The sequence below is a fragment of the Hylobates moloch genome, unplaced genomic scaffold (genome assembly GCF_009828535.3).
Source record: "Hylobates moloch isolate HMO894 unplaced genomic scaffold, HMol_V3 SCAFFOLD_14, whole genome shotgun sequence".
In the NCBI taxonomy this organism is placed as follows: Eukaryota; Metazoa; Chordata; class Mammalia; order Primates; family Hylobatidae; genus Hylobates; species Hylobates moloch.
The window spans coordinates 285,235-309,243 of NW_026652289.1; the positions used below are offsets into that span (position 1 = coordinate 285,235).

The following is a 24,009-nucleotide window of genomic DNA, read 5'->3' on the forward strand; positions in this document are numbered from 1 at the left end:
ACACACGATTCTCCCACGCTGTGTTCATTCACTGAGCACGTGCCACGGGGGCACCACACACACGAGTCTACACAAGGTCTTTCAAGGGCATCTGTGAAGTTATGAACGCTCTGCAATTTTGAATATCATCTCTACTATAAACAGGTTGGTTTTGGTTTTCTTTTTTGCTTCAAAAGCACGGCTACATTAAAATAAAAGATTTAAAAATAGATTTTTTAATATACACCTACTATGTACCCACAAAAATTTAAAAAAAAATTTGTTTTTAAGATTTTTTTCCCATCATGCCAGTGGGAAGAGAAACAGTGAGTGGCCACTTACTCAAGTCACCTCCTTGAGAAGAGCAAGCCAGCAACAGCCCAATAGCCCAGCGCCTCTCACAGCCCCGGGGTGCTGCCCTAGGGAAGGGCCTCTCCTCAGATCCCTGACTATCAAGGCTGCAATCAGAAAGCAGTTTGGGGCAGGGGTCGCCGATTCCTCACTCAAGATCCCTAGAAAGCTGCTTCCATGCACATCTCCCCAGGCAGAATCGGGCGCTCTCTGCCACATGGGGGCCACGGGCATCTGTGAAGACCAGAGACTCGCCTCCCCGATGAGGGTCCTGGCAGCCACTCGGCACTGGCATAAGCAACATGAACTCAGGCGTCACGTGGACCTTTGGTAGCTTACCTTCAAGCTCGTGTTCTCTTCCTGAAGTTCTCTGAGGCTGATAGCAGTCTGGCTGTTCTGCATGTCTAATTTTAAGTTCAGATGTAGTATTTCTTCATTTTTACTTTCTAAATCACCTTTCATCTTTTCTAGCTGTGCTTTTAAGTCCAAAACCTTTCATTAAAACAAAAGAAGGAAAGTATTAAAAGTCATCTAATATTCTATTAATATTAATAATTAAGAAATTATTAAAATAGCTTTAAGAGATTTAAATGCACATGCCTAAAACAATTACTACCCTGTACCTGTACCCACATACAAATGGTAAAACTGCAAAGAATACACAGTGGTCAGGGCTGGGCATGGGGCTCACGCCTGTAATCCCAGCACTTTGAGAGGCTCAAGCAGACGGATCACCTGAGGTCAGGAGTTGGAGACCAGCCTGGCCAACATGGTGAAACCCTGTCTCTACTAAAAATACCAAAACTGAGCCGGGCGTGGTGGTGGGTGCACCTGTAATCCCAGCTACTCGGGAGGCTGAGGCAGGAGAATCACTTGAACCCACGAGGTGGAGGTTGCAGTGAGCTGAGATCGCACCATTGCACTCCAGCCTGGGCAACAAGAGCAAAACTCTGTCACAAACAAACAAACAAACAAAAAAAAAAAAAAAAGGAAAAGAAAAGAATACACAGTGGTCACAAGCCCATCACCTGCGTTATCCACAGAGAAGCCCACTGGACACTGACCCGGGGCTGGCAGTCCCATGGCCCCGCTCTGCACTCACCTCACTCTCACACTGCAGGAGTGGGCTCTGTGTCACCTCTAACTGTGCTTCTGGACCCTCAGGAGGGCTGCCCGAAGGAGGCTCGGGACATCTGTCTGCATCTGGTGTAGACTGCAATGTGGAAGACAGAAGCAAGCTACTCACCTGCCGTTTCTTTAACACCTCTTTATCCTATTAAAAAAAAAAAAGGAACTCTATTTTAGGCAAGTATTTGGGAATTCAGTACCTCAAACTGCTGCCTGTTAAAGCACAGACCATCTTCAGCTGCGCCTGAAGCAGAGCAGGCGGACCTGCACGCACCTGCACTCAGTGACACACCAGGCAGCACTGGTACCCAGGACCCAGCCACCTCCCAGCAGAGGCCTGCCTGGGGCAGGACGTGACCCAGAGCCACATCCTGTGCCCGAGTCCACTGTGTGGAATTTATCTACAGTAATATTCACCAAACTATTACCAGTATTTTCAAAACTGACAAGAACTTGCCAAAAAAAATAGGGCAATGGCTGATGGTATGCTCATACAATGAGTATTACTTGCCTAGAAAAAATTTTTCAAAGAATATTTAATATGACGAAAATGGTCACAATACATTACATGCACAAGAGCATGACATATAAAATTGCATACACAGTCCAAATTTCACGAAGGGATAAAAACACATCTTCTAACCCTGGTATCTACTAAGCTCAGTAAACGTTTGCTGAGTGAAGGCAGAAGGAAGGGGTGAAGCCGCCCTGGAGCAGCTGTCACTGAGACGTGAGCGGTGGCCGGCCAGGGGGACAACTCCGCTCCAAGTGCAGGTGATGCTCAGCAGTCCTCCCTGTGACAGCGGAACGGAAACACGTCAGGGCCTCAGGAAAGGCCCCGATTTAATAATTCTCATCAGCACTTATGAGAATCAGACACTTGGCCGGGCGTGGTGGCTCATGCCTGTAATATTAGCACTTTGAGAGGCCGAGGCAGGCAGATCACCTGAGGTCAGTAGTTCGAGACCAGCCTGGCCAACATGGTGAAACTCCGTCTCTATTAAAAATACAAAAATTAGCCGGGTGTGGTGGCGTGTGCCTGTACTCCCAGCTACTCGGGAAGCTGAGGCAGGAAAGATCGCTTGAATCCGGGAGCAGAAGGTTGCAGTGAGCCGAGATCGCGCCACTGCACTCCAGCCTGGGCGACAGAACAAGACTCTGTCTCAAAAAAAAAGAATCAGATCAGACATACCTGAGAAAGACTCCTCTCATCTGTGTCTGAGGCCAAACTACTAATTCTAAAATCTAATTTCTTACTGAGCCTTACTTTTCAAGTAACCTTTTAATCTCATAAAAGTCAGCTGAATTCCTTTTAGCTAAATGCTCACAAAGGAGGGCACAGCCGCTACCCAGAAATGCAGACAGGCAGCCCTGCCCCATCCAGCCATGAGATGGCCCACCTGGCTCATGCTCCAGCCCCTCTTTAAACTCTCAGACACAAACGAACACACGCAATACGGGAAACACCAGCAATGCAAAACCATCACTGGAGATCTCTTCACTGGGAGCTGACATGAGTTCCTGAACTCAAAAGCTGAAATAATTACAAGGGGCTCTTATCAAAGTATTTAATAAGCTAAGTTTTTTTTAAACCTAAAATCTTAAATGTTTACTTTATGAAATATTAAGGATAAATTCAGAGTTCTTGAGACATAACGAAATGGTATAAAATCCTACTACAGCAAATAAAATCAACAATCTCCAGAAAGGTCAAAGTACTCTTGCTACCCAGTCACCAGTGACTTCTGTTTCTCCCTAATGCCAGTGTTTCTGGTGCAGACGTGGTGGCTGCGAGTGAAAACGATGCCCTGCCTGCTCCCTGCCAGCTCAGCGACGAAGCCACGCCTGCGGGGACACCTCACCACATGCCCAACCACAACGTGGAGACGCTTTACCTGTTCCAGCTCTTTCACGACGTTTTTCTGTTTTTCCACTTCTTCCTGGAGCTGGGCCACCTTCTTCCTGATGTTGATGTTCATCTCCTCCAGACGTTTAATTTCTTCTTCCTGCATTAACACTTGTCTATCTGCCGACTCTTTCTGTATAGCCAATTCATTAAATTCATCCAACTTTTCTCTCAACTCTTGTTGTAACAACTCAACCTAAAACAACAAAAAATGCTTGAGGAATACAAGGCTGTTTTATAAAAACCCATTTTCCAAACAAAAAAGTACCCAAAGCAACAGACAGAAAACAGATGCCCTACGCCCTCCCCTAGACCCACAGGGAGACCGAGACCCACAGGCTGCACAGAGAGACCAAGACCCACAGGCTGAACAGAGAGACCAAGACCCACAGGCTGAACAGAGACCCAGACCCACAGGCTGAACAGAGACCTAGACCCACAGGCTGCACAGGGAGACCCAGACCCACAGGCTGCACAGGGAACAGAGACCCAGACCCACAGGGAGACCTAGACCCACAGGGAGACCCAGACCCACAGGCTGCACAGGGAGACCCAGACTCACAGGCTGAACAGAGACCCAGACTCACAGGCTGAACAGAGACCCAGACCCACAGGCTGCACAGGGAGACCCAGACTCACAGGCTGAACAGAGACCCAGACTCACAGGCTGCACAGGGAGACCTAGACCCACAGGCTGAACAGAGAGATCTAAGGGAAGTATAGGGTGAGGTTGTGTTAAGAAAGGCATTCTCTATAATACAGAATTTTTTAGGAAAATGAATTTTTTTTTTTTTTGAGACTGAGTCTCGCTCTGTTTTTTTTTTTTTTTGAGACTGAGTCTCGCTCTGTCGCCCAGGCTGGAGTGCAGTGGCGCAATCTCGGCTCACTGCAAGCTCCGCCTCCTGGGTTCACGCCATTCTCCTGCCTCAGCCTCTCCAAGTAGCTGGGACTACAGGCGCCCGCCACCACGCCCAGCTAAGTTTTTTTTTTGTATTTTTAGTTCCACCGTGGTCTCGATCTCCTGACCTCATGATCCGCCCGCCTCGGCCTCCGAAAGTGCTGGGATTACAGGCGTGAGCCACCACACCTGGCCAAGGAAAATGAAATTTATTCTGATAGAAAAGAATGGAATACTACAGCTGGTGCGGTGGCTCACGCCTGTAATCCCAGCACTTTGGGAGGCTGAGGCAGGCAGATCACGAGACCAGGAGATCAAGACCATCCTGGCTAACACAGTGAAACCCCATCTCTACTAAAAATACAAAAAATTAGCCGGGTGTGGTGGTGGGCACCTGTCACCTGTAGTCCCAGCTACTCGGGAGGCTGAGGCAGGAGAATGGCGTGAACCCAGGAGGTAGAGCTTGCAGTGAGCTGAGATTGTGCCACTGCACTCCAGCCTGGGCAACAGCGTGAGACACTCCATCTCAAAAAAAAAAAAAAAAAAAAAGAATGGAATACTTCTCAGCAACAGAAAGAACAAACTATGGCTACACTCAGCAACTTGGATCAATCTCCAGAGAGTCAGGCTTGGTGAACAGTGTCAATCCGCCAAGATGACAGGCACACTTTACACATCAGGAAGATGGTAAAGTTTTAGAAATAGACGACAGATGAGTGGTTGCCAGAGAAAGGACGGCAGCATGGCCATGACCCAGTACACAAGGGTCCCTGGGGGGGCAGAAGGTGCTGCAGTGTCACCAGATCCCTGCCCATACTGGCTGTGACACTGCATTCTGGCTCTGCAGATGTGCTCTCTGGGGAACCACGTGCCAGGCACGAGGGATCCGAGTCTTACCTCTTACAACCGTGTGTGAATCCACCATTAATTTTTTAAAAAAATAAGCGAACCTACTAGAGCTTCTTCAGACAAGAGAAAGCAGATGGCTACAGCCCGAGCAAGAGCAAGAAAAGCGAGTGGGTGGCAGGACAGTCCCCAGCAGCGCAGGGAAGCCTGGGTGCCAGCACAGGGAGTGCCCATCTCGTTGACGCCTCCTCACCTCTCCATCCAGCGGCGCCTGCTGCCGATTTCATGTACATGGAAGGCAAAAATTTAACGAAAGTTAAAGCTTAAAAACAGTAAAAGACAGCAACCAGCGGCACTGCACACTGCACTGACTCACCTGGCTGTCGCGAGGGCCCCAGGGCTGCGCCTTGGCCGCCTGGCGGAGCTGCCCCTCCAGCCTCTGAATCTCCTGCTGGAACTCCTCGCGCTCGTGCTCCCGCTCGGCTGCCTGCTCCTGGGAGGAGAGGCAGCGTGTTGGGACCACCCCAACGGGACTGGTGTGCCCCTTGCAGCGAAGGTCCAACCAGGCTTCCACTGCACGTGCAAGTGCAACCGCCCAGCAGCTCAGACTCCAAATACCCCCCTCATCACAGTCGCTTTGTAAAATGGAGTTAAGTAAAGAAAAACAGCTCTCTCCATGGAACACAGAGGAACGTCTGAGACCAGTGGGTGGGAGGACAAGAACCAGTGAGAGCCGCAGCACAGGCCCAGCCCGGGCCCCAAGGGATGCCTCCGGGCCTGTGCCACAAAATGTGGGCAAGAAGACACCCACCAAGAGTCAGCGACCTGGGTGCACCCGTGCAGCAGGTGTGGGGCATCCTCTTCAACATCCTACTGCAGAAGCTTACGTAACGATCTGGAAAGAAGTTCATGTTGTAACGGCAACTTTAGTGATGCAAAAAAATGTATTATTCAGAATTCTTACATCCATGAATTGCCGCTGGTTGCGCAAATGCTTGTCCAGAGATGCCACCTGCTGTTCCAGGGCAGTGACGACCTCCGCCTGCTTGGCACACCCACGATGCTGAGACAGCTGTTCTTCTAACTCAGACTCCAAAATCTTCATCTGAGAGAGCAGGGCTGAGCGGTCCTTCTCAGCCTGCTTCCTGGTCTCCGACTGTTCTTTGGTCAGATCCTCCACTTCCTTCCAGAGAGCTAAGGATGCAAACACAACAGACATGGGGAAACCCCCGCACCTCAGAGGCTGGCACTGTACCGAGAGGGAACACGACACGTGCATCTCCTGATGGTGATTCAGTCCAAACCCACCGAAAATGAAGTCCCATGACTTCAGGGTAAAAAGCCCATCTTTTAAAACAACATTGGCTAAAGCAAATCTTTGAAGCCTGAGAAGAATACTTCTGTGTGACACGCGGGTGATTCTCTAGGAATTCTGTCTTCACTACACTCTCCCAGACAGAAACACACAACTAAGCCCAGTCCCAGCAGACGATGGACGGTGCTGAGTGCCTGGGGTTGTGACGTGTCTAGGGGAAAGGCAAACGCCCCATCGGTGAATCGATAGCAAATCTAGGTCGGGTGGGGTGGTTCACGCCTGTAATCCAGCACTTTGGGAGGCCCAGGCGGGTGGATCACTCAAGGTCAGGAGTTTGAGACCAGCCTGGCCATCATGGTAAAACCCCGTCTCTACTAAAAATACAAAATTAGCTGGACATGGTGGTGCGTGCCTGTAATCCCAGCTACTCGGGAGGCTGAGGCAGGAGAATCACTTGAATCCGGGAGATGGAGGTTGCAGTGAGCCAAGATCGTGTTGCTGCACTCCAGCCTGGGTGACAAAGTGAGACTCCTTCTAATAAATAAATAAATAAAATTAACTGGGTACCACAGTTTAAATTTCTGTCCCCTCCAAAACTCATGTTGAAATTTAACTGCCAAGGGATGGTATTGGAAGGGCCTTGAAAAGGTGACGAGGCCGCAAGGGCTCCACCCTCACAGCAGTTTTAATGCCTCAATAAGCGGCTTTGGGAGTGGTCCTCCCACTCGGCCCTTCTGCCTCTGCCCCGTGAGGATCCAGCCCTTCACTCCGGAGGATGCAGTGTGCAAGGCTCTGCCTTAGAAGCAGAGACCGGTACCTCACCAGACACCAAACCTGCTGGCACCTTGACCTCAGGCTTTCCAGCCTCCAGAACTGTAAGTCACAAATGTGTGTCTGTGATAAATCGCCTCAAAAATTCTCTTCCAGCAGCACAACCAGCCTGAGATCCGGGGTGGTGAAGCCCCACTCAAGTGGAAACTGCAGACGAAAAAGCGTCTTGGAAAAAGGGGCTCTCTGCTGCTGAATCCTGAAGTCTCTATTTTATTATTATTATTCTTGAGATGGAGTCTCTGCTGCTGAATCCTAAAGTCTCTATTTTATCATTATTATTCTTCGGATGGAGTCTCTGCTGCTGAATCCTGAAGTCTCTATTTTATTATCATTATTCTTCAGATGGAGTCTCTGCTGCTGAATCCTGAAGTCTCTATTTTATTATTATTTCTGAGATGGAGTCTGGCTCTGGGATTACAGGTGTGAGCTACCACTCCCGGCCTGAATCCTGAAGTCTCTAGTTTATTATTATTATTCTTGAGATGGAGTCTCTGCTGCTGAATCCTAAAGTCTCTATTTTATCATTATTATTCTTCGGATGGAGTCTCTGCTGCTGAATCCTGAAGTCTCTATTTTATTATCATTATTCTTCAGATGGAGTCTCTGCTGCTGAATCCTGAAGTCTCTATTTTATTATTATTTCTGAGATGGAGTCTGGCTCTGGGATTACAGGTGTGAGCTACCACTCCCGGCCTGAATCCTGAAGTCTTTAAGCCATCCAAAAACTAAAATATTAAATTCATACATGTTAACTGACATTTCACCAGCTTCCAAAAAATCATTTTGATTTGTAAAATTGTTAAGTCTTTTATCACAAACCATCATGACCAATGCAAGTAACATTCTCAATAAATGTTGATGCCACTGTCAGCAGTAATGGTGACTCCGCTGTAAACATGCTGCTGTGGTAACATTCACAACCTGAGACGTGCGGCGAGGCCCGAGGGCAGCTGCTCCCCCGACTGCACTCCCTGGGCCTGGACATGACCCGGGCTGTGCTTGGCTCAGAACATCAGCAACTCAGGGCCGGGGCGCTGGGCCATGCGCTGGGGCAGGGTGCCTGCTGACATGCACGCAGACTCAGGGAGGCACACGAGGATCGCGATCCCAGCTGGCAAAGCAGGTGACACCCACACTGAGCAGGCACGGGGGATCTAGCAGGCCCAGGCCCTCCCTGGAGACCAGAGCAGGGACCCAGCCCAAGAACAGCTGTAACTATCACAAGACATCAGTTTCTGAAAAGCAGCACAAACTGTAGCTTAGGCACTGCAGTAAATACCGTTAGAGAAATGCTCCTGTTTTGCTGGGGCGTTAAAATGGGACAACTCCACCCATTTTTATGAATACGAAGATTAGAGTATCGCTGTATTTATTGTTTGCCACAAAAGTTCTGAAGTACTTTTCTTTAGAAAATAATTTGCAAAATCCAGTGCAAACACACAGCACGTCACACACAAATCACTCGTTTGTCTTTACAAACCTGAGTCCTTGTGTGCTGCAGTGACAGCTGTGCCTAGGAACAACAGTTTGCATTTACTGAGGTGGAAACAGAACCGCACAGCTGAGAATGTGAGAGCTAGAACCAGTGACGGCAGCGTCAGCAGCAGGGCTCCAGGCAACGCTGCTGGCCTTGAACAACCTCCACACTCAGTGTTCACCATGCCCACAACTGCCTGTGCGGCTGCAGGCCCCTCGACTTTTCAAGGAGACAAAGAGAACAAAAGGGACAGATGGCAACACCTGAAGAGGGTCACAAAACACCACACAGTGAAGGGGGTGTCACGCAACACGGCAAGGCAGGGCCGCTGCACCCAAGGACAAAGTTCACGCCACTGTCAGAGCCTAGGCCCTGCTGGGAGCGTGGTCAGGGCCACGGCGGGTATGCCGGCAGCCGGTGCAGAGTCACACAACGGCAGAGCCAGGGTGAAAGGAAAGAAAATAAACCAGAGTGAGAAACTAGGGCAGGGTTAACAACGTCAAAATGAAAGCAAACAAAGAGGACCCCAGAGAAACGACGAGAATTTCCCAGTGACAAAACAAAGTTGGCCTGAGCCTGTGAAAGGGTTCCATGAGATCCACTCCCAGCATGCCAGGCGCCTGCCACTGCAGGGCCCATGGTAAGCATCAGCTTCAATCCCGGGGCCAGCAGGGAGCCTAGCCAGGCTATGGACACCCAGGGCCCACGTCCACCCGTCACGACACTCCCTGGTGGGCCAGGCTTTGTGGCAGGAGGTGAACCAGAGGCAAGGCAGCAGAGGGGCCACCATAGCGTTGGGAAGAAGCCCTGAGGTGCTCAGCCCCATGTGCTCAGGCCCAGGGCACGACACAGGCACCTGACACGGGGGCGCTGGCCACAGGGCCCGGGCCTCACCGGGCCGTTCAGCAGTATGCAGGCCACACACCCCTTTATCTGCCAGGAGGCCTGACAAACAAGGTGACTGGCTGAAGTCCAAGGGCTCAAGGTGATGAAACACCAGGTGGTCTCCCCCCGCGGAGTGTGGCCCAGCGCCAGCTGGCTAGGCACGAAGACACTGGAAATGGGGCAGCAGAGTCCACAGGGAGGGGCCCGACCATGAGGCTGCCCCCGGACAGCAGAAGGCAAGCAGAGAAAGCAGAGAAAGTGACAACAGACGCCCAGACGCAACAGCACCGCCAGGGCAGAGATGCTGAGAGCAATGCAGGACGTCAGAGACGTTCCTGAAAACACCCTGAAAAATCCCGAGGAGGTGCAGGAAAACGAGGGCCTCAAAGGAAAAGAAACAGGATCTTGAGTCGTGTCTCCAGCACCACTTCACTGGTGGAGGAGGGGACCTGAAGAGACTCCAGGCCCTCCTGGCCCTGGAGGTTCCCCCACACTCCCTCTGTGGACACACGGAGCGTAGGGGCAACAGGGCTTAGAGGCCCGTGGGGAGATGACGCTGCCCTGAGCCCGGCAGCAGGCAACACCGCAGTGAGAACTTCACAGCTGGCCAAGGAAAATCCATCCCAGAGCAAGGCCAAGCAGGCAGGCGAAAAGGAAACACAAAGAGCATCAAGAAGGGCCCAACGCCAGGAGGTGCGGCAAATAAAACTTGGCTAAATGGACCAAAAGAAGATACTCACAGATAGGCTTTTAAAAAAGAGTCATGAATATGGTATCCATACAAGGCACAACTAAAACAGAGTGTTAAAAAAGACTTAAAAGGACAAGAAAAGATACACGAGGGGAAAAATACCAGGCTAATCCTTCACCATCAGAAATTTACATAAAAAATAGAACGGGATAAACGAGAATGACAGAAATGAACCAAGAAAAGGAGAGGACAAAGTGTGGGCACAGTCACAGGCAGAGTTTAAAACATCCCGGGGGACCAATGTCTTCCACCCTGGAAAACACCCCCTGGGCCAAAGAATTATAAGCTTGTGGGACCCAGATGTCAACACGGGCGCCACAGGTGAAAAGGCTGGGGCACCACTAGGAGGCACGACCTGAACCCCATATCCTGTGAAAGGCAACAAACATGTCCGAAAGCGTCCAACCCAACGAAGGCAGCAAGAAACCATAGGAGCTGGCTGGGCACGGTGGCTCAGGCCTGTGATCCCAGCACTATGGGAGGCCGAGGCAGGCAGATCACTTGAGGTCAGGAGTTCGAGACCAGTCTGGCTAACATGGTGAAACCCCATCTCTACCAAAAACCTAAAAAATTAGCCAGGTGTGGTGGTGCTCACCTGTAATCCCAGCTACTTGGGAGGCTGAGGCAGGAGAATCACTTGAACCCAGGAGGCGGAGGTTGCAGTGAACTGAGATCACGTCACTACACTCCAGCCTGGGGACAGAGCGAGACTCCGTTTCCAAAAAAAAAAAAAAAAAAGATAGGAACAAGAAATCACAGGAACAAGGGCAAAAATCAGCAAGACAGAAGACAGCAAATGAGAATGGCCACGAAAATCAAAAGCTGGTTGTTTTCTAAAGAGAAAAATGTAAAAAAAAATAATAATAATAAATGAGACTTCTGAATTGGCTGAGGTGGTGCCTGCGATGCCCAAGCTTCTAACTCCAATCTGTGTTCTGAAGGGATGACCCCGAGGCCACAGCCATCCTGGAAGGAACTTTTGGAGAAGCACAGGCCCCTCTGCCTCCCACGTGCCTGAGATCCACAAATGCAATGTGAAAAGCCTTTGCTCGAGCTGAACCAGCTACTGAGGACGCAGTTCCCTGCAGGCTCGACATTTTAAGCTTATGTTTTGACAGTTTTCATTTTAAATACCTTTGAGACCAAAATATCTAAAATTCTGAAAAGATACAAATATTGTTAAAACTATGTTTTCCTAATGAGGGTTAATATCAGGCACTTGGTTATTTTAAATGAAATTTTAAAGTAGCTCTTGTTTGCGGCACTCGGCTCTGCCTCCAGCTGCTGCTGTTGGACTCAGAGCCCCTCTTATTTCCACCTCACAGAGGTGGGGACCCTCCAACCAGCAGGACCAACAGACAACCCGCCTTCTCCGAAAGGGCAGCAAAGCCAGTGGATGCCTCACCTGATCCCACACAAGCTTCCCATGCCCAGTGTTCCACGAGAAGCTGCGTGCTGGTTTACACTTGACCCTCTAGAGACACTGAGCGTCCCTGGGAGCTGGGGAAACCATGGCAGCTGTATCCGCGCCCCATAGCTCGCACCACCCTCCACAGCCGGTGCTCCTTACCAGCTTCTCTAGCCTTGGCGTCCGTGGCTGCGGCCTCCCCCCGGCTCCAAAGATGGGTGCACTCCTCCCTCAGCGCCGCCTGCTCCTGGGCTGCCTGCTGCAGCTGCCGTCTCAGGCTCTCCAGCTCCAGCACCAGACGGTGCTCGGAATCCTCCTTCCCAGCCAGCGCCTCCTTCAGATCTGCTGTCTCCACCTTGAATCCCTCGAGGGTACCTTTGTGGGAGACATAGATGCTCTGACAAAGCCAGTCCCGGGTGCAACTGAGGAGAGCCTGCTTGGAGGAAGGGACGGGGCCGCTACCGCCGAGAGCAGCAGAGCTAAGAGCCAGCAGCTTCCAGGACCCAGCTGTAGGCCTCCAACAGCCCTGCTGGCCACAGCAGCTCCCGACCACCCCGTTCCTCCCAAACCATGCGTGCCTCCCACGTTGGCTTTGTTTTTACATTTCACTTTAAAAGCCCTATTCCGAAGGCTTCCTTCCTTCAGTGAGGCCGGGCCTGCTCCCCGTGCCTGTGCTCCAGGTGCCCCGAGGCCCCGTGCTGCTCACCCTGAGTCTTGTGCAGCTCTAGCGCCAGCTCTGCCTTTGCTGTGCTCTCCTCCTTCAAGCACTCCAGCAGCTCCTGGTGCTTCCTGACAACCTGTGCTGTCTCCTCATTTTTAAAACTAAATTCTTTTTCAAAACGAGAATGAATTTGGCGTGCTTCTTCCAGCTGTTAAAACACATTTGCAAATCAAAACTCCAGATCAAAAATAACTGAAGTCTACATTAAGACCAAGAGAACACCATTTCTACCCCCAGACCCTTCAGGTCGTCACCACCCAGGCAGGGCCAGGCCAGGGTGACGGGACCTGAGCGCATCTCAGCCACCCTCCGAGGCACTGTGGCCACAGTCCCCAATGAGGACTCCTCCCCGGCCTCCCATCTCAGCCCTGGGCCCCTCTCCCTTCCTCCAGACACTCCCCTGGCAACTGTGTCCAGTCTGGGGCTCCCAGGCCATCTACAGGCTGAGGCCCAGAGACACCTCTGAACTCAAAACTTAGCAACAAAGAATTTTTATTTTTTTTGAGATAGGGTCTTGCTCTGCACCCAGGCTGGAGTGCAGTGGGGCAACCACAACTCACTGCAGCCTCAGCCTCCCGGGCTCAAGCAATCCTCCTGCCTCAGCCTCCTGAGGAGCTGGGACCACAGACGCATGCCACCATGCCTGGCTAACTTAAAATGGGGTCTTGCTATGTTGCCCAGGCTGGCTCAAACTCGTGGGCTCAAGTGAATCTCCTACCTCAGCCTCCCAAAGTGCTGGGACTACAGGAGTGAGCCGCTGTGCCTGGCTGAAAAAAGGATCTTTCATTGCTTTCCACGTATTCCTATTTAATGTCTTTTTTAATTGTCTGAAATGTTCTAAAAGGGTTGAAAAAAATTTCCTTTCTTAGTGATAATCTCTAAATATGAAAACACTCCACATGGAATTGCAACAGTGCATGAAGTAAAGGAAATGGGCCTGTTTATTATCCAAATTAAACAAACAGATTCTCTCATTTGTAGCGAGCCCACGTCCTGAAAGATCTGGTCCAGAAAAGCCTCCTCCTTGGGAGAAACCTGTGCGAGTGTGGTCGGCACCGGCACCCACCAGGCTCATGTGGCATCGTCAGCTGCTCAGCTGTTCACTTCTCCACAGGACCCCGGGAGCCTGGGCCTCACCTGTCTGCTGGAGTCCAGGACCATCTCCAGGAGGCCGTCCACAGCCAGGCTGAGGCTCTGGAAGACCCTTCGGATGGGCTGCTCACACTCCCGCACACTTTCTGGGCTCATGAGAAAGCTTTCACGCATGTGGCTGCTAATTTCAGCCACGGAAGACATCTCTGCACATTCAGACAAAGTTCTGTCCAGCTCCGGGAGGGCCACATCAGACCACGTCTCCTCCAGCGCCGGAGCTACAAGATGAGCAGACGCCGGCACACGCGGCTCAGCAAGCAAGCTGGCCGCGGCCACGGCAGCCAAGACGACAAGGAAGCCACAGAACTCAGAATGTCGCCCCAGCCGAGACGAGACAGCGCCACGTCCACAGGAGCTGACAAATTTAGCCCAGACCCCGGTCTCGGCCTCCTGTAAGTGCAGAAACTAGCAGGAAACCAGGACGGCAGCACTCCCAAGGGCATCGCCCAGTACGGAGGCTCCTCTCAGAGAGCTCCAAGGACCACCTAGGGGCTGCAAGCACAGGGCCGGGCGTCTGGTCCCGGCACACTCACCTGCCGACGGGGCCAGGCCCGCGCCCGCGTCATCCAGGCAAAGCCCCACGCGCTCCCCGATCCGGCTCCTCAGGGTGATGGCTGCCCTCAGCGTCTCCCCAAACAAACCCAGCAGCCTGCGCAGGGCGTCCTGGAGGGCCCCTCTGAGACAGGAAACGCCCATCATCAGGCAGGCCAGTCACCGCATGAGAACCCCCACCCTGGATGCTGCTGAGGGGCCGCCCACCAGTTTGCACCCCTCGGCCCACGGCTGCCTGTCCCCACGGGGCCAGAAGACATGATCCTCATGCCCGTGTGAGCACAGGAAGCTGAGGCCACAGACAAGACAACCACGTGGAGCCCACTCAGGGACACGGGCTTTCCTAGGTGAGGTCTTCCTGATACCATTTCTGATTTGTAAAAGGCATCATATTAGGAACACAGCAAACTCGTCCTGCAGGTGTGTGATGTGGCCGCACAGCGTAAATCACCCAGGAGCAGCACACAGGCTCCGTCTCTCCCCTGGAGCACAGGGTGCACCAGCCAGCCATTTTACAAGATGTCTGTCCAACACCAAGTCAGGCCTTAGCCACACATTCACAGGAGTTGAGTGGCAGGAAGAGGATGGTGTCTCCCAGCCTCTCTCTAGGTCTTATGGATGTGCGGTCTGGCATGCTTCTGTTTTTTTTTTTTGAGACGGAGTCTCGCTCTGTCGCCCAGGCTGCAGTGCAGTGGCACGATCTTGGCTCATTGCAAGCTCCACCTCCGGGGTTCACGCCATTCTCCTGCCTCAGCCTCCCGAGTAGCTGGGACGACAGGTGCCCACCACCGCACCCGGCTAATTTTTTGTATTTTTAGTAGAGACGGGGTTTCACTGTGTTAGCCAGGATGGTCTCGATCTCCTGACCTCATGATCCACCCGCCTCGGCCTCCCAAAGTGCTGGGATTACAAGCATGAGCCACTGCATCCGGCCAGGACGCTTCTATTTTTACACACAGGGGCTCCCGAGGCCACAGGCCCCTCCACACCTTGCTCCCTGCACTATGATTTAGGGGCAGCCCTCCTGGCTGTGACGCCGCTGAGGACAGGCACATTGACCCGGTGCCTACACAGCCAGCCCTCCCTCTACTCTGCTCACAGCTCTGTCCCCAGAAAGCCCAACCCTGTGGAGCAGACGATGAGGACTCATTCGTGGGGACTGTGAGGTGAGAACGGGAGGCAGCCTCGTGCAGGCCCCGCGAAACCCGAGACTCTGGGCAAATAACAGGGAGGGGGAGTTCTGAGGAGGGGCTTGACGGAGAGAATGCCACCTGCTCCCCGGCACACTTCCACCCCCCAAAATGCCCAACTCCTGCAGGCATCAGGGCGTCTGCAGCCACCCCACCTCAAGATAGGCAGCCTCTCCAGTGTCCAGGGACCGTGGGCTCACCTCTGCGCCCCTTGTGTGTTTGTTTTTGTTTTTTTTCTTTTTTTTTTTGAGACAGAATCTCGCTCTTTTTGCCCAGGCCGGAATGCAGTGGCGCTATCTCGGCTCACTGCAAACTCCGCCTCCCGGGTTCACGCCATTTTCCTGCCTCAGCCTCCCGAGTAGCTGGGACTACAGGCACCCGCCACCGCACCCGGCTAATTTTTTGTATTTTTTTAGTAGAGACGGGGTTTCACCGTGTTAGCCAGGATGGTCTTGATCTCCTGACCTCATGATCCGCCCGCCTCGGCCTCCCAAAGTGCTGGGATTACAGGCGTGAGCCACTGTGCCCGGCCGCCCCTTGTGTTTAGAGCCTGGGGCTACCCCGCCCACCACCCACCTCTGCACCCCTCGAGTTTAGAGCACAGACCGCCCCACTGGCCTCTGTGTCCCTCAGTTTAGAGCCCTCGCTCGCCCACTGACGCGGGTGACTCGAGAGAGTCAGCACCAAGCTACGAGGCACCCACAGCCAAGTGCTACAGAAGGCGAGGTCCTCACAGAAAAATCACAAAACTTGATGAAAAGAACAAAGAGAGACCTGCACAGACACCCCACACACATGGACAGACCCTCAGCATGACAGACACCAATGCTCCAGAAACGGCTGTAAGCTCAGAGGGTCCCATCAGCCCGACCGGGTCTTCCGACCCTGGCTGGTCTCCAGAGCAGAGCCAAACCAGTCCAGAGCTTCAGGACACAGCAGCACAACCCAGAGGCCTTGAGTGGGAACACAAAGACGGGAGCAGCAGCAGGACCCAGAGGCCTGGGGTGGGGACACACAGACGGGAGCAGTGGCTGGACCCAGAAGCCTCGGGTGGGGACACACAGATGGGAGCAGCAGCAGGACACAGAGGCCTCGGGCAGGGACATGCCAGTGGGAGCAGCCAAAGACCCACACAAGGGGATGGGGAGGACGTACACCCAAGAGGAGGCTGCGTTTGGCAACACGGTGCCGAGTCCACTACCCAGACAGGTGCAAGCAAGAACAACAGAAAAGCTGCAGGCTCACCCCAGAGTCATACAGAAGCAAAACTTAAAACTCTGTGAGATGACCTGGGAAAAACCTACATGGTGTCAGAGAAGCAAACAGTTTCTCAAGACCCCAAACGAGACAAAAGGGCAGTCAAGCCTGGGGACAGCATCACTGCAGGTGAGGAGGCACCAAGCCGGGACGCGGCCTGGACCCATGCACTCAGGGGAGGCGATCCCACAGCCCGTGGTAAGCAGACCCACACCCCGCCCTGGGAGAGCCCTCGGGGCTGGGCGCTCAGCCCAGTGCCTGCAGCTCCTCAGGCACAGGCTCCCAATGGAGAAAGGAACAGACAGGGCTACGGCCCCTGCTCGGGCCGGTCTCAGAAACACATGTGACAGAGAGAGATGCATGAGGCATGACACTTGCACTCAGTCCAAAGCACAGGAACCACGAGACATGTGGGCCTGCACCCCATGCCGGGGACGAGGACACGCTGCGGGGACGCGGACACTAAAGGGGAGGGGTCGGGCTCTGTGTGGGAGATAATGGCTGGTTTTCATCTGACCAGATGGGGAGATGAGACACAGCAGGCGAGTTCTTCCCGGTGCTTACAATCTTTCTAAGTAAGAGAAGAAGGAAGTCGGGTCCCCGTCCACCAGGAGCCAGCGTGCATGGTGGCACCAGCCACGGGGTCAGGAGCCGTGGGGACCAATGGCATCGGCACACCCAGCGGGTGCTGGCGGCCACAAGGCAGCCTCGGTGCCGAGGACACACTGACCTTTCGCTGTGGGACAGGTCGACGTCGGCCTTGAGCATGGAGACAAGGTTTGTGCCTTCCCGGTTCTCCCGCTCCCGCCTCTGCTGCAGCACCTCCAGCTCGGAGCGGCACTCTTCTATCTCGTGACTTAAGGATAAAACCTGGTCTTTCAGCTATCGGGAAAAATGGTTAAAGCTTTAGTTAAAACAATTTGGTTAAAAGCAAATGGCTGTAAGGGACTTTCAACACAATTTCACTATCTGAGAGTCTCTGACTTAGGACTTTTCAGCTTGGCGATGGGGCAAAAGCAGCAGGCACTTCGGCACGTCCCTCGACTCACAACACCTTCGACTGACAGTAGTCGAGGCGTGGCGCCAGCAAAGGCCAAGGAGCACCTGCACATTTAATAAAAATACAGGAAAGATGAACGAGGTGCTGATTAAAGGTGAAAATTGATACGGTTTTTCCTCCGTTATTCATCATTTACAAAAGAATACACAAACATCTCCAGGTGGAACCTGAGGCCAGGGGAGGGAAGGGGCCAGTTCATCAGAGATCCACCGCTCAAACAGCAATTCGAAATAAGTCACTGTATCTGGTTATTCACAAAAGTCAGTTGCCAGGCAGGCAAAGATCTTTCTTTCTGAGACAGGGTCTTACTCTGTTGCCCAGGCTGGAGTGCAGTGGCACAATCACAGCTCACTGTAGCCTCAATCTCCAGGGCACAGACAATCTTCCCACCTCAGCTTTCTGAGCAGCTGGGACTACAGGCGCGTGCCACCACCCATGGCTAATTTTTTTATTTTTTGTACAGACAGGTTCTCCCTATGTTGCCCAGGCTGGTATCGAATTCCTGGGCTGGAGTGGTCCTCCTGCCTCAGCCTCCTGAAGTGCTGGGATTACAGGTGTGAGCCATGGTGCCAGGGGAGGGCAAATGGGGGGTGAGAGTCTAATGGGGACAGAGTTCAGTTTTGCAAGATGAAGACTTCTGGAGATGGATGGTGGTGATGGCTGCACAATACCGTGAACGTGATTCTGTCACTGAATGTACAACACTGTGAATGTGCCTGCATCACTGAACTATGCACAACACCATGAATGCGCTTCCGTCACTGAATGCACAACACCTTGAATGTACTTCTGCCACTGAATGCACAACACTGTGAATGCACTTCCACCACTGAATGCACAACACCATGAATGCGCTTCCACCACTGAACTATGCACAACACCATGAATGTGCCTGCACCACTGAACTATGCACAACACTGTGAATGTGCTTCCACCACTGAATGCACAACACTGTGAATGTGCCCGCACCACTGAACTATGCACAACACTGTGAATGCGCTTCCGTCACTGAATGCACAACTGTGAATGTACTTACACCGCCAAATATGCACAACACTGTAAATGCGCTTCTGTCACTCAACGCACAACACCGTGAATGCGCTTGCACCACTGAGTATGCACAACAATGTGAATGTGCTTCCGCCACTGAATGCACAACACCGTGAATGCACTTCTGCCACTCCACGCACAACACCATGAATGCGCTTATGTCACTCAACGCACAGCACTGTGAATGTGCCTGCACCGCTGAATATGCACAACAGTGTGAATGTGCTTCCGCCACTGAATGCACAACACCGTGAATGCGCTTCCGCCACTGAATGCACAACACCGTGAATGCACTTCTGCCACTGAACGCACAACACCGTGAATGCGCTTCCGCCATTGAATGCAAAACACCGTGAATGCGCTTCTGTCACTGAATGCACAACACTGTGAATGTGCTTCTGCCACTGAATGCGGAACACCGTGAATGCTCTTCCGTCTCTGAACGCACAACACCGTGAACGCGCTTCCGCCACTGAATGCAAAACACCGTGAATGCGCTTCCGTCACTGAATGCACAACACTGTGAATGTGCTTCTGCCACTGAATGCGGAACACTGTGAATGCTCTTCCGTCTCTGAATGCGCAACACTGTGAATGCTCTTCCGTCTCTGAATGCACAACACTGTGAATGCGCTTCCGCCACTGAATGCACAACTCTGTAAATGCACAACACCATGAGTGCACTCCTGCCATTGAACTATGCACTGAAATAGTGAAAATGATTTTTATGCTATACACGTCTTATCACAAGGGAACGGCGTATTCCACAGACCTGCCGGACTTGGTGATTCCTCTTTTGAAGCTGCAGAGACAAAGACTCTTTCTCCTCTTGGTGAAAAGGCTGTGCCTGCACACTCTGAAGCTGAAGTGTCTCCTCTTTTTCATGCAAAGCAGTTTTCTTTTCACTTCCAAATTCACCCTGTACACATCAATAACAATAAAAAATACCAGTAAGCTAGAAAAATACATTCTTTGCTGTTAGCCAGAATTCAGCACATTCAGCAGATATGCAGGGAGCCCCCACTCTGCACCAAGAGCCGCGGTGAGCCAGACCACAGCCCCCATCACAGAAAACATGGGTTCAAGGACTTCACTGGGAACACGAAGTCCTGGTTTCGGGGATAAAACACTTAAGGAGACACAAGTTCGCACTGGTGACAGCTGCATGTCATAAGCAACTGCTCACTACCATTCCCAAATGGCTCCTGTAACATTTCTGTCACACTAAGAAGTTCACCATCAAGAGATTACAGCCATGAAAACCCAAGATATTTGGAAACCCAGGTTCCTTCCCTTTTAAAAGATTAAACCTTCTTTCTTTCTAAATAACAAAAACTTTTAAATAAGGTTCAACAGATGAATTAAATTCTATACACACACACACACACACACACACACACACACACAGATTTTTTTTTTTTTGGAAGGACTCTTCTCTGTCACCCAGGCTGGAGTGCAGTGGTGTGATCTCAGCTCACTGCAACCTCTGTCTCCCAGGTTCACAGGATTCTTTTGCCTCAGTTTCCCAAGTATCTGGGATTATAGGCGCCTGCCACCACACCCAACTAATTTTTGTAATTTTTCTTTTAGTAGAGACAGGGTTTCTACCAAAACCTGTTGGCCAGACTAGTCTCGAACTCCTGACCTCAAGTGATCCGCCCACATTGGCCTCCAAAAGTGTTGGGATTACAGGTGTGATCCACTGCACCTGGCCAATTAAATTAATGAAATAAGCTTTTTTTTTAAACCTCCAGAGGTAGCACTTCTAGAATGGCAAAGTAAGGACCTCCAAAATCTGTTCCTCTATAAAAGAAAGAGTGGTAAAAACCATCACAACCAATGTTTTCAGAGCTGTGGAAAACTGGTCAGGTTTGCAATCATCCGAAGAGTGTTTATGGAAAACACAGGCTGAGTGTCCATCAGAACAAACTTCAGGTGCTTAACTTTACCCTGACTCCATATCTCCTCTCCAATCTAACAGCCCTGAAAACCAGTAGCTGCTGGGGTGGGGTAGGGGACAGAATGGATTTGGAGCACCCCAAAATTTCCATGCACAACTGCCTGAGCCCACTTGCCGGGCTCCTTGCTGCCATGACTGGGTCAGAGCTCTCGGTGTCAAAAATTCTACCCCAGGGTTGGCCGGGCGCGGTGGCTCACGCCTGTAATCCCAGCACTTTGGGAAGATCACAAGGTCAGGAAATCAAGACCATCCTGGCTAACATGGTGAAACCCCATCTCTACTAAAAATACAAAAATTAGCCGGGCGTGGTGGCGGGCGCCTGTAGCCCCACCTACTTGGGAGTCTGAGGCAGGAGAATGGCGTGAACCCGGGAGGCGGAGCTTGCAGTGAGCCGAGATCACGCCACTGCACTCTAGCCTGGGTGACAGACAGAGACTCCATCTCAAAAAAAAAAAAAAAAAAAAATTCTACCCCAAGGCATTGGTTGGAAACAGCCAGTGTCAAGTGTTTAACAGCTGCAGCTGCCCGCAGTAGAGAAACCAGTTGGGACTAATAAGGGGCTGCTAGAAAAACAAAAGAAAACACTTGAGAATGAGATGTCCACAGGGGGCTCTGGAAAGCTCTGACATCTTTTGGGACTCTACAAGGTGTGAACACGTGCAGGGCTGTGCCCACACTGGGAAGGCCCAAGAGGCCCTGGGCTGGCTGCAGTGAACTTGTGGCTTGGCACAGCAGGGGTGAGGGCCAGGGCCAGGCTGTCCACCGCCCGCCAGAGCCCTGAGGGCACAACACACACAGGGCCCTCAGCAGAGAGAAAGACTGAAATAGAGCTCCCTTGACATCTGGAGCTGCAAAATACAATCACTGAAAAAAAATCACTAGAGGGGGGTTCGGCATCAGACTCAAGCAGGCAGAAGACAGAGTTCACACGCAGGAAGACAGGTCAATTAAGACGATCCAGTCAGGGAACAGAAAGAAACATGAAGAAAACTCAGCAGAGTCTCCAAGGCCCGTGGGGCACCCTCAAGCCAGAGAGAGGGAGAGAAAAGGGCAGAGGGAACCCTTGAAGACACGATGGCCAAAAACCTCCTAAATTGATGGAAATAACAATAATAATAATAATCCCCACATACAAGCTCAATGAACTCCAAGTAGGACAAACTGACAGAGACCCACACCTCACCCATCACAGCCAAACCTCAGCAGGGTTCAGGACAAAGCTTGAGGCCAGACAGTGCGCAGCAGGCATATGGGTAGCCCCAGGAAGACGGGTGCGGTTCACGACAGGCGGCCCGGGAGGACGGGCGCGGTTCACGACACGCGGCCCCGGATGACAGGGGAGGCAGCGGAGCCCACGCGGCACTGAAGGAAAAGCCTGTGGATCTTGAAGTCCACATCCAGGAAATGATCTCTCAAGGATGAAGGAGAAATTAAGACATTCCCACAAAAACAAAAGCTAAGAGGATTCATCACTACCAGACCTGTCCTTCAAGAAATCCCAGAGGAAGTCCTTCGGGCTGAAACATAAGGCACCAGACTTGAATTTCCAGGAAGAAACAAGCAGCAGTAGCGCAGGTAACGACACAGAGAAAACAGGAGACAAAACAACATGCATTTTGTTTGTAACTGTTCTTCCTCCTGATGTAAAAGACACGTGCGTAAAGTAACAAGCACAAAAAGAAAGATGTGCGTGGTACGACAATATGAGCACAAAGGGCAGACGAGGGAATGAAGCTACATTAGCAAATGGTTTTGTAAACTTTTTAAATTAAGTTGGTATTAATCCAAACCAGATTGTTAGAAGGTGCTTGCTGTAATGCTCAGGGCAAGCGCTAAGAAAATAACTCAATATATGGCAGTCCCCTTTGTCTGCGGTTTCTGATACCTGTGTTCAACCTCATTCTGAAAATATCATATGAAAAATTCCAGAAGTAAACAACTCTTATGAGTGTTAAACTGCCTGCCCCCAAGCTGAACAGTGTGAGGAAATCTCGCAGGCCAGGCCGGGGGTCATCGTTCTGTCCAGCGTTATCCACGTGGCAAGCACTACCTGCCCACACGCAGGCATCTCGGTGATCGGACCAACTGTCACAGCATCACAGTGCTTGTGTTCAAGTCACCCTTATTTCATTTAATAACGGCCCCAAAGCGCAAGAGAGGTGATGCTGCAATTCAGACGTGCCAGAGACACCACAGAGTGATTCATTTCAGTTAAAAGTTGATGACGGTGCAATTCAGATATGCCAGAGACACCATAGGGTGACTCCTTTAAAAGTTGATGACGGTGCAATTCAGACATGCCAGAGACACCATAGGGTGACTCCTTTAAAAGTTGATGACAGTGCAATTCAGACATGCCAGAGACACCACAGGGTGACTCCTTTAAGGTAAAAGTTGATGACAGGTATGTATAGGGAAAAACAGCGTATAAGGGGTTCAGAACCATTCAGGATTTATCCCGAGGGTAAGTGGCGACCACCGTACGGTAAAGGAAACATCAAGGAAATTAAAGTGAAAAAAGGCAACAATGGAGGAATACAGGAACAAAAAGGGCATAAGATACGCAGAAAACAAATATCAAGCAAGTACTGACACATGCTACAACGTGTGTGAACCTGGGAAACACACAAAGTGAAAGCAGCAGACACCAAGGGCACACACTGAGTCTATTTACGTAGGACGCCCACAGGTACGGCGAGCAGTCGGCAGATCACCAGGGACGGGGGAGAAGGGACGATGGGGAGTAAATGCTAACGAGGGGGGGTTTCTTCTTTTCTTCCTTAATTTTCATTTATTATCTTTTGAGACAACGTTTTGCTGTCGTGCAGGCTGGAGTGCGGTGGTGCGATGTCAGCTTGCTACAGCTTCAACCTCTTGGGCTCCAGTGGTCCTCCCACCTCAGCCTTCTGAGTAGCTGGAACCATATGGGCACGCCAACGTGCCAGGCTAATTTTTTTATTATTTTTTCATTTTTGGTCTTGAACTCCTGGGCTCCAGCAATCCTCTTGCCTCAGCCTCCCAAGGTGCTGGGACTATAGGCACGAGCCACTGGGGGTTTCTTTTTGAGGTGACGAAATATTTTAGAATAAACTTTTCTCAGCTCTAAGATAAGTGATGACAGATTCTTGGCAGAAAAGGTATGTTAAACAGCAGATTTAAATATAAAAAGGCCTGACAAAAGTTGCCTAGAAAAAGCTCAGTTTTAAGACAATGAAATTATTTTGTGTTTTAAATTGGCACGTGAAAAGAAGACCTGCTGCTCCAGGACAGCTGGGGTGGAGTGCCGGCTCCC

The 24,009-nt window shown here is 51.4% G+C and overlaps 1 protein-coding gene across 5 annotated transcripts in view; it reads right to left on the reverse strand.

The window, feature by feature from the left end:
• The window catches only part of PCNT (pericentrin), a 118,841-nt gene that overhangs the window by 40,126 nt on the left and 54,706 nt on the right, over positions 1-24,009 (reverse strand). For 4 of the 5 annotated variants that reach the window (XM_032174550.2, XM_032174549.2, XM_032174548.2 and 1 more), the window contains 12 exons: positions 19,530-19,676; positions 17,378-17,529; positions 14,182-14,324; positions 13,634-13,866; positions 12,482-12,644; positions 11,938-12,150; positions 6,073-6,302; positions 5,485-5,601; positions 5,362-5,382; positions 3,354-3,560; positions 1,433-1,603; positions 670-822 (listed from right to left, as the gene is read on the reverse strand). In XM_032174550.2, coding sequence (XP_032030441.1) covers positions 670-822; positions 1,433-1,603; positions 3,354-3,560; positions 5,362-5,382; positions 5,485-5,601; positions 6,073-6,302; positions 11,938-12,150; positions 12,482-12,644; positions 13,634-13,866; positions 14,182-14,324; positions 17,378-17,529; positions 19,530-19,676 — 1,950 coding nt within the window. The remainder of the gene's footprint in view (positions 1-669; positions 823-1,432; positions 1,604-3,353; positions 3,561-5,361; positions 5,383-5,484; positions 5,602-6,072; positions 6,303-11,937; positions 12,151-12,481; positions 12,645-13,633; positions 13,867-14,181; positions 14,325-17,377; positions 17,530-19,529; positions 19,677-24,009) is intronic. The other variant, XM_058427624.1, reaches the window with a different exon arrangement.